This window comes from Nylanderia fulva, unplaced genomic scaffold (genome assembly GCF_048542155.1).
Source record: "Nylanderia fulva isolate GAGA-0341 unplaced genomic scaffold, ASM4854215v1 Scaffold55, whole genome shotgun sequence".
Lineage (NCBI taxonomy): Eukaryota > Metazoa > Arthropoda > Insecta > Hymenoptera > Formicidae > Nylanderia > Nylanderia fulva.
In genome coordinates this window covers 666,489-676,616 of record NW_028190643.1, presented here as the reverse complement: position 1 = coordinate 676,616, position 10,128 = coordinate 666,489, and the positions used below count along the sequence as shown (strand labels likewise).

At 43.0% G+C, this 10,128-nt stretch overlaps 1 protein-coding gene across 1 annotated transcript; it reads right to left on the bottom strand.

The window, feature by feature from the left end:
* Positions 1–1,532: 1,532 nt before the first annotated feature.
* LOC114937563 (uncharacterized) lies at positions 1,533–5,643 on the bottom strand. Its single transcript, XM_085487429.1, has 2 exons — positions 4,384–5,643; positions 1,533–4,292 (listed from the first exon to the last, which is right to left on the bottom strand). Exons 1-2 carry the CDS (start codon positions 5,641–5,643, stop codon positions 1,533–1,535), a joined length of 4,020 nt encoding a protein of 1,339 aa, XP_085343555.1.
* Between the last annotated feature and the right edge of the window lie 4,485 nt (positions 5,644–10,128).

Sequence of the window (10,128 nt, the reverse complement as noted above, 5' to 3'; positions counted from 1 at the left end):
CATTTCCGATATTAATCTTTTTTGATAGTTACTTTCATAATCTAAAATTTTTGAATTTTCCCAATCAAAAAAATGTGAAAAGTTTAAAATATGTTCCGAAATCACTGATAGCCTTGTTGTGTCCGACTTAATATCATTCCTATGCTCCTTGAGGCGGGTGCAAAGTTTTCTTTTTGTTTGTCCAATGTATGTAGCTTTACAATCTCTACAATTTATTCTATATATTACATTCGAGTTATTAAATTGTTCATTTTTATTTTTTTGAGGTTTAATGAAACTTTTCAACCTTTTTATGCACCTGTATCCTATTTTTATGTTAGATTTTTTAATTGAAGACGCAATTAGTTCCGATATTTCTTCAATATATGGAATAGCGATAAATTTATTTTTTTCATCTTCCTTTATAAGGTTTTGATTATCTCGCGCGTTACTTTCGTGTTTCGCGGCGCGATTACTTAGGAGGTACGATACGAGTCGGGAATTAAAGAATGATGAGACAGTAATTGCATATAATTCAAAGTATATTCTTGAACACAACTTTTAAATTCGATACATGAAGATAAGATCGTTCGGATTTATAATGTGCGTCCGTACGCGGCGACTGTCAAGAACGGAATCTCTCGCATCTAAAAATGTTCTCCCTATCTCTTGCCTCCAAACGCCCTTCGATAGGCTTCGAGAGGCTTCGCGAATTTTCTATATTTTACTTGTGTGCATGAACCTTCGAAATTAATTTTATGCACAGAAGGAAAATATTTGTTTTTGCGCCGAGAACGTAAACCTGCAGTAGGATTCTGCGAGGAGAGAGTGAACGAGTCCGTAAGATGAATTTTGCAATGTTTTATTATACAGCAAAAATGAACAGTAACAATAGTCTAATAACGCGTTCGTTTCTATACGCGATTTCCGGCACTCTTATCTCCTTGCGAGCTTTCAAGGCGGACTCTCGGGGCAGACTGCTCCGAATTCGTACAGCGGTAACGACAACGGCCGAAAAATCATATGACCGGCGCGTGACACGTGCGTGCCCTATTGTGATTCGCTTGTGATCGACGTATTGAGGAACGAGATACGAACAGAAAAACGCTTGTTTGTCCCTCTGGAATGCGCGGTCGCGATAGTAAGTCGAAAGTGATGACTTGGCCGAAAACATCGAAAGACGGCTTCGCGAATAATCCTTACAATTTTATACAGACCGCCCGCCTCGCATGCGAACGGATGCGAAATGTTTATAGGTCGTTCTTATGAGAATAAGTCCTGGGCAATTGGAAGTCTTAACCACGATAATAACAAATATTTCGAGCCCGAGAACGTTTTTACCTTGACGTCTTAGATAAATATTTCAACAATTGAATTCTTAACAATAAGGAGAAAGATGCTTTTAGTAGGTATACATTCGTTTCTTGTAATTCTATTCATTGAGGGCAAACATATTCGGAGTCATACAAAGAATCTTAACAATAAGAAGAATGTAAACACATTGACTGCCTTGTAATGTCGAGCGCAAACAATTATAACTCAATTAACAGCCTTCATACAGTATTGCAATTAATAGGCAGTCGGCATAGTGACGTGATTGGTCGCTTTAAGACAGAACGTGCAGTTTGCATCGTGACTACTCTAACAAGTCCATCGGATCCCGGATGGATTTGAGTAATTCGAGCGAGTTCCCACTTGCTCGGAGGGAGCAATGGGTTCTTGAGAAGCGCGAGCTCTCCTACGCGATAACAGGGGGACTTATCCGTCCACTTATTGCGCTGCTGTAATGTATGCAAGTAATCCAGCGACCAAGCACGCCAAATTTGCTCCTTCATTGAATTAAGGAACTGCCATCGTGAGAGTCGGTTCGGGTTTATCGCGAGTACTGACTCCTCAGGTACGGACACCATAGGTCGACCTATTAAAAAATGGCCCGGCGTTAGCGCAGACAAATCGTTCGGGTCGTCGCTGAGGGCGGCAATTGGACGGGAGTTGAGACATGCCTCTATCTGGCATAGAAGCGTCGCGAATTCAGCCTGCGACAAGGTACGCGAACCGGCTACTCTTTTGAGATGCGATTTTAAACTTTTCACACCCGCCTCCCATAATCCGCCGAAATGAGGAGCCGCGGACGGTATGAAATGCCATTCTATTCTGTCATTCGCGGGGTCGGCTTGTAAAGAAGCATCTCTCATTAGAGCTTCGAACGCGTTCTGCAACTCTCGGTCAGCGCCGTGGAAGTTCGTCCCGTTGTCGCTGTAAAGTTTCTTGGGTAGGCCTCTACGCCCGGCGAATCTCCGAAAGGCGGAAATGAATCCTGCACTGGAGTAGTCGTCAACCTCCCAGTGGATGGCTTTGGTGACAAGACAAATGAACAACGCGATCCAATTTTTTCTCGCTTTCTGTCCTTTCCCAACGAAAGGAGTAATGAGGAAAGGCCCAGCGTAATCCACTCCCGTATCCGTGAAAGGGGAAGATGGATTAACGCGAGGAGAAGGGAGGTCTCCCATGAGCTGGCTCGATAGCTTCGCAGAATGACGAGTGCACACGACGCACCGACGAACATGATTTTTTACTGCGTTTCGGCTACCCAGTATCCAATATCTCTGGCGGAGGGTGCGCAGCACGAGCTGCACTCCGCCATGAAGTGTGCTCTTATGAGCATGAGCCACAAGAAGAGATGCGATTTGACCTTGTGGAACGATAATGGGGTGCTGCTCTTCGAACGTAAGAGCGGCATTTTTTAACCGCCCGCCAAGACGGAGTAAAGAATCCTCCCCGAGAAATGGATTCAGAGTTCTCAGAGGACTCTTTTTCGTGACAGTTCGATCCTTCTTCAAGGATGCGATATCGCAACCGAATGATCTGGCTTGAGCGTAAGAAAGCCAAAACAACTCAGCTTGATTGAGCTCGTCGACACTTAGAGACGACGCGGTGCGAATTCTATCCTTCCCTTTCTTGACTAGCAAAGAGAGAAAACGGTAGATGTATGCGGTCACACGGACGAGCTTAGTCCAGCTAGAAAATTTATACATTAAATCCCACTCTTCCGAGCCTTCCATATGAAGAACAGGGGACCTTTTAATTTCACTTGAAATCTTCAGAATGGTATCAGAAGAGAGCGGAATCGCTACGTCATGGGTCGGCCATGACGTGGAAGGCCCCTTTAACCAGTGGGGTCCAGTCCACCACAGTGGATGAGTTAGTAATTCGGATGCTAGTAGGCCGCGAGAAGCACAATCCGCGGGATTGTCCTTCGACGGCACGTGTTCCCATCTAGCCGACGGCAAATTGTTTTGGACCTCGGCTACTCTATTGGCCACGTACGTGGTCCATTTAGATGGATGCTGGCGTAGCCAGGCCAGCGTGATCGTGGAGTCCGTCCAACAATAAATCGGAGCGTCACTTAAATTAAGTGAATTTAAAATCCACTTCACAAGTCGACTCAAAAGTACTATCGCGTTTAACTCAAGTCTTGGTATGCTCACGGTCTTAACGGGTGCGACCTTTGTCTTGGCAGCGATTAAGCTGATCTCATAATCCGTTAAAGAATGCAACACGCGAAGATAGACGACGGCAGCAAAAGCTCGGTTTGACGCGTCCGCGAATCCGTGCACCTCGATCGCGAGATTATCGGGGTGCTGACCTGTCCATCGCGGAATACGAATTTCTTTCAATTTATTAAATTCGGAAACGAAATCACTCCATCGTTGTTTCACCTCGTCGGGTAGAGGTGAATCCCAGTCGCAATGTAATAGCCATAACTCCTGTAACACGATTTTAGCGACGATCACGACAGGAGCGGCCCAACCGAGAGGGTCGTAGAGTTTCGCAACGAAAGATAGAATTGAACGTTTTGTAGGAGCGATTGGGATAGTTGAATTCACGACAAGCCTAAATGAGTCCTCAGCAGGGATCCATGAAAGACCGAGCACTTTGAGTGATTCGTTATTTAGGATGAGGTGATCGGTGACGTCGGATTTATGGGTCGAAAAATCTTTGAGAAGCTCGATCGTATTGGACGCCCATTTTCTTAACTGAAAACCTCCGCTTTTCATAAGATTTATCACTTGATCGCGCGTATCTGTTAAAGTCTGAATATCATTCGCTCCAAACAAAGTGTCATCCACGTAGATGGACTCATTCAAGATTGGAACCGCGGCAGGGTAATTAACGCCCTCGTCGAGAGCAAGTTGTTTGAGCACGCGCATGACGAGATATGGAGCCGGAGCGAGACCGTATGTCACCGTGAGGAGCCGATAATGTTGAATCGTCGCGTCCTCCGTCGGACTGCCAAAGAATTCGCTGATAATCTATATCTTTGGGATGAACGCGAATTTGACGGAACATCTTTGCTATGTCCGCAGTATAGACATGGCGCCATCTTCGCCACCGAGACAAAACGGCAGGAAGATCCTGCTGTAACTTAGGTCCAATTAACAAGTGATCATTCAGCGTTGTGCCGTTTCGAGTTTTACACGATGCGTTGAACACTACGCGTAACTTAGTAGTACAACTTGCTTCCCTAATCACTGGATGATGCGGGATATAAACCGGTAAATATTCCGTTTGTTCCAACTCGTCTACGCGGGTCATATGTCCGAGCGACTCATACTCAGCAAGAAACTCGTTGTATTGCGAACCGAGTTCTGAACGATTCCTCAATCTATTCTCCATACGACCGTAGAGAGACCGCGCGATGGACAGAGATTCCCCGATTTCGATCGGCGGAGCTGACTTAAACGGCAGTCGAACTACGTATCGACCGTCGGAGTGACGATAATGAGTTCGAACGAAATGTCGTTCGCAATTCTCCTCTTCGTCAGTGAGAGGAGTGGGTGACGAGATCTCTTCATCCATCCAGAATTGCTGGAGAAGAGAGTCCACGTCTTGACTGAGAACACAGTTCAAGACGGCAGCTTCTGTCGAAGCCCGTGGCTCTTTTCCGGTGGGCCCGGAAATAATCCAACCGAGTGCGGTTAACTGGGCAGTGGGCGTGCCGAGCGGCCCCTGTCGTAAATCGCGCATCAAAAGCGAGCCGTAAATATCCGCGCCAATCAACATGTGGATCTGATGTTTACTTGACGGGTCCGGATCGGCTAAAGAAAGGCCTTTTAAATGAGGCCACGACTCGACAGGCTGAATCCGCGACGCGGCGTAAGACGTAATCCGCTGAAATACGTACGCGGTAAAAGGAAACGTGGGATCTGACTTATCGCAGTGTGTCAGCCGCAATGATACTCGCGATTTAGCTGAACCGGTAAACTTCTCTCCGAATCCTTTTATCTGTAGGTCGGCTCGTTGTCGCTTCGCACGCATGGTCTGACACAACGCTTCTGAAATGAAGCTGAAATTGGATCCTTGATCCAGCAGCGCGCGAACCTTGAAGCATCTACCTTCGGCAGTATGAACGTCGACCCACACGGTTGCGAGAAGAACTGTCGGAGTCGTAACGCTTGGCGGTTTCACAGTTTGAACGCTCGCGACGGCAGCTTTCTCGAGAACGCAAGATGTATCCGTTTTCGCGATCGTCGCTACGCCCGTCTTATTCGATTCCGGCTTGTCGTCGTCGGCCGATGCTTGATGATTCGCGGAATGTAACAACGAATGATGAGGGCGACGACAGTGGGAGCATCGCTGCTTGCTTGTACATTTTGGCGACATGTGACCCGGCTTCAGACAGAGAAAGCAAATTCTATTTTGACGCGCAATAGAGTTTCGTTGCGTGGCCGATTTACTGAGAAATGTTTCACATTTTGAAATAAAATGATTACCGGAGCAATGAATGCATTTTATAGCGGAAACGTTGTTTACAGACGATCACGGCTTGTCGTTCTTAGAAATTGCGGCAATTTTTGCAACGTCAGTAAAATCGGATAAACCCCGAATACGAAGAGCAAGGAACTCGCGGATGTCCTTGTAAGAAGGGATCGCGTGACTCGACGAGACTTTCAAGTTCCACTCGCTCTTTGTTTTAACGCTAAATTTCTGGGAGACAACGTACACGAGAATATCATCCCATTGATCCACCGGTCGATCTAGATTATGTAACGCGGCAATCCACGCGGCCACTGTGTCGCGCAACTTGCTTAATTCTATGACATTTTCATTTCTCATAATCGGCAGACTCATAAACGCATGCAAATGCGATTGAATCAACGTTAACCGATCGTCATACTCATCAACTAACAGTTGCCACGCGGACTCGTAATTCGCGTCAGAAATTCGTAAATTATTAATTTTTAATGCGGCGTCGCCGATGATGCTTGTTTTCAAATAATGGAACTTCTGAGTATTAGAGAGAGCGTCATTTTTTGCGACTAGCGACTCGAATGTATTCTTAAAACTCTCCCACTCGAGAAATCTACCGGAAAATTTAGGTAATGTAATCCGTGGCAAATGAAAGTTGGCATGAGTATTATCGCGAACCGAGGAGTCAGTACTACGATCGAGAGTAACCGGTTGACGGTCAGTAAATCGACTTATCGTTTCTCGGAGGTAGTCGACGGTCTCGTCGTAGATCTCCTCAGCTTCCAGGAATTCCTCATCCAAGAAGTACGACATCGTCTTCTGATCCTCCTTCGTAGTGGTCTGCAACAACTTGAGATGCAGCTCCTGACAGGATGCCCAAAGCGTATGCACTTTCTCTAATCGACCTTGTGTCTTCGGCAAAGTTACGTTAGCCTTAGCCAATTTTTTAAAGTTTATTAGAACTCTCTTGAGCTGGTCGATTTTATCGGTTTGTGCGATCAGCAAATTCCGTAACTCGGCCATGATCAGCGAATTAGCAGCACTAATGAAGCAGGAGAGCGCGAGGAGTGAGTCGATAGTGACAGGTTTAGTCCGAGATCACTCAATATATGTCGGGCAAGTCAGCACGTCTCCGACGGCACGAACTCGCGGACGACCGTATCGATACGCGAGAAAATGTCTCCTCGAGGAACCTCACAAATTTATGCCGGGCGAGTCAGAATGTCGCCGACGGCACGAACTCGCGGACGACCTTGTCGATGCGCGAGAAAAATGTCTCCTTAGAGAACTTCACAAATTTAGGCCGGGCGAGTCAGAATGTCGCCGACGGCACGAACTCGCGGACGAGCTTGTCGATGCGCGAGAAAAATGTCTCCTTAGAGAACTTCACAAATTTAAGCCGGGCGAGTCAGAACGTCGCCGTGGCACGAACTCGCGGACGACCGTATCGATGCGCGAGGAAATGTCTCTTCTCGAGTCTTACTGTACCCCAAACGAGGTGTCGTCTTCGTTTCACTCGCGGTGGAAAGTTACTGCACAGTCACTTACATCCGGCTCGAAGGACCATTCATTCTGTGCATGAACCTTCGAAATTAATTTTATGCACAGAAGGAAAATATTTGTTTTTGCGCCGAGAACGTAAACCTGCAGTAGGATTCTGCGAGGAGAGAGTGAACGAGTCCGTAAGATGAATTTTGCAATGATTTATTATACAGCAAAAATGAACAGTAACAATAGTCTAATAACGCGTTCGTTTCTATACGCGATTTCCGGCACTCTTATCTCCTTGCGAGCTTTCAAGGCGGACTCTCGGGGCAGACTGCTCCGAATTCGTACAGCGGTAACGACAACGGCCGAAAAATCATATGACCGGCGCGTGACACGTGCGTGCCCTATTGTGATTCGCTTGTGATCGACGTATTGAGGAACGAGATACGAACAGAAAAACGCTTGTTTGTCCCTCTGGAATGCGCGGTCGCGATAGTAAGTCAAAAGTGATGACTTGGCCGAAAACATCGAAAGACGGCTTCGCGAATAATCCTTACAATTTTATACAACTTGCTTTGTTTCTGTACTACTCGTCTTTCGTCTCGTCTGTTATATTTTATTTATGTTTATTTATGTCTTTGTCCTTTTCGTATGTGTGAATGTCTGTATTCGTATACGTGTTTTCCTTGTTAACTTTGGGGAAGTATGTGACGATGTAATCGCCACAAGGTTGTTAATATGCGTCTTAAATGTATTTACATTTAATTTATTTATTATTAAAAATTTTATTCCACGGTTTATTTCATTAAAAATGAGGTCAAGAGAATAACCATTGTCAATTAGCATATTAATAACAAACTTTATATTTTTTCTATGGAAAATCGAATGGGATAATAATATTGCCCTGTCCACTAAATTATACTAAATAACATTTTTTTATGGCATATGGGATGATTCAAGAAAAAAGATAAAGTTCTTCCTGAAAAAGTTTTTTATGAAACCAATCAATCTGTATTATATTATTAATAACTATGACAGATATGTCCAAGAAATTCATTCTATAATTATTCTCTCATCGACGGAATTCTAAGCATTCATAATTCTGTAATCAAGATATATGAGACTATACAAATTGATAAATCTTTTTCCTGTACAAATTAAAATATTAATATTAACAAAGGAGAAAGCGTTCTAATTTCAGGTAAAAAACAAACCATAGAGCCAATAAATAAATGTATAGTTTAAAAATTAATTGACAAGCTCGATAGTTAAAAGTATAAGATTTAATTTTTATTAGGCCTTTATTCGCGAGCAACAAAGTTAGAATAAAATAAAATAAAAAAAACAAAATATAAAATGTAATATTTATTAGATGCGGAACGTTTCGTACTTTTACTTACGACTTCTTCAGCCGCAATATACAGACGCAATCGTTTGTCCAAGTTAGAATAAATAAATTTTACAAATTGTTAAAAGATAAAAACTATTCTGTATGTATACGTGTCAAAATTATTCGATGTACAATAATCACGATTACTTAGCAATAACTACTGAGTTATGTACAGATTGTCATTGTCTGTACATAACTCAGTAGTTATTGCTACGTAATCGTGATTATTATATGTGCGTGCGTGCGTATATATATTTATATCTTAGATATACAGTGTGAGTTTTTTATCTTAAGACATCGAAATATCTCAAGAAATACGTCCTAGATAAACAAATTGTCCGAACAAAAATTTAGTATTTTCGAAGAGGAAAACTGATCCCGTAAAAATTAACTCCCCCACCCCAATCCTCGCGGGTGGGGGAGGGGGGACTTTGAAATTTTAAATGGGACTCCCGATTTTTTATAGCATATTCAGATTCTACAAAAATAAGCAAGTTTTATTCAAAACACTTGTTTGAAATTTGAAAAAAAAATTTGAAATTTAAAATGGGCAAAGACGTTTACATTTCTAAAATGGAAGAGTTGTTAAACGACACAAATACGTATTATAGTCAAAAAAGACCCGACTAAAAAAATGATTAGCGATTTACACAATTTACTCTTTGGATGAAAAAAGAATCGTTACATTTCGGGCAACAAATACAAATCGTTGAATTGTACAGGCGGGATATTACCGAGAGCTTATGGGCTCCCTAAAATACATAAGCCTGATTGCCACTCCGTATCATTGTATCGTCACGGAATACTCCGTTATATGATTTGGCGCGATTTTTACGCGACATCATCCATAAGTCACTTCCGCAAATTAATAGCAATGTAGCGAAAAGTTATGAATTGGTGGATAAGTTGAGAGACATTCAAAATTTTGATGGCAAATGATGCATTTTGACATCAAAATGATGTCATAATAATTACTGTGGCTATTTGGGTGAACATAGATTGTCTAATCATGAGTTTGATTGGACTAATATTGAAATCTTGGATGAGGAACCTTATTTAAGTATGAGATTGATGTCGGAAATGATTTATATTAAAAAGCAAAAAAACAGTCTAAATTTGCAGAGTGACACGAAGCGATTAAATCAAGCCAATTTGCCGATACTAGAAAGCATATTTGACACAAGAATATAGTGGCAGATACCGGTGGTTGATATTTATTAGACCTTGTTTGTATTTGACTAAGTATTGACTTTCGAGTTCGACTTTTAACGTATTCGTAAGTTGTCGTTTGAAGAGTGTACATCGTTGACAGCTCTCGGAGTATTCGTTCTTTTGGTGGATGCCTCCTTCTTATTTGATCGAACAAACTAAGATAACATGGTTACTTAGATATTTTTGCAATCTGTTAGTTTAATGGTGTGCATGGATATGCATTTTTCTATCGTTTGGTACCGATGGGAGGTTCCCTTGACGAGAGATCGATCCGCAGTATGCAGTCTTTAAGCACACGAGTTTTCATT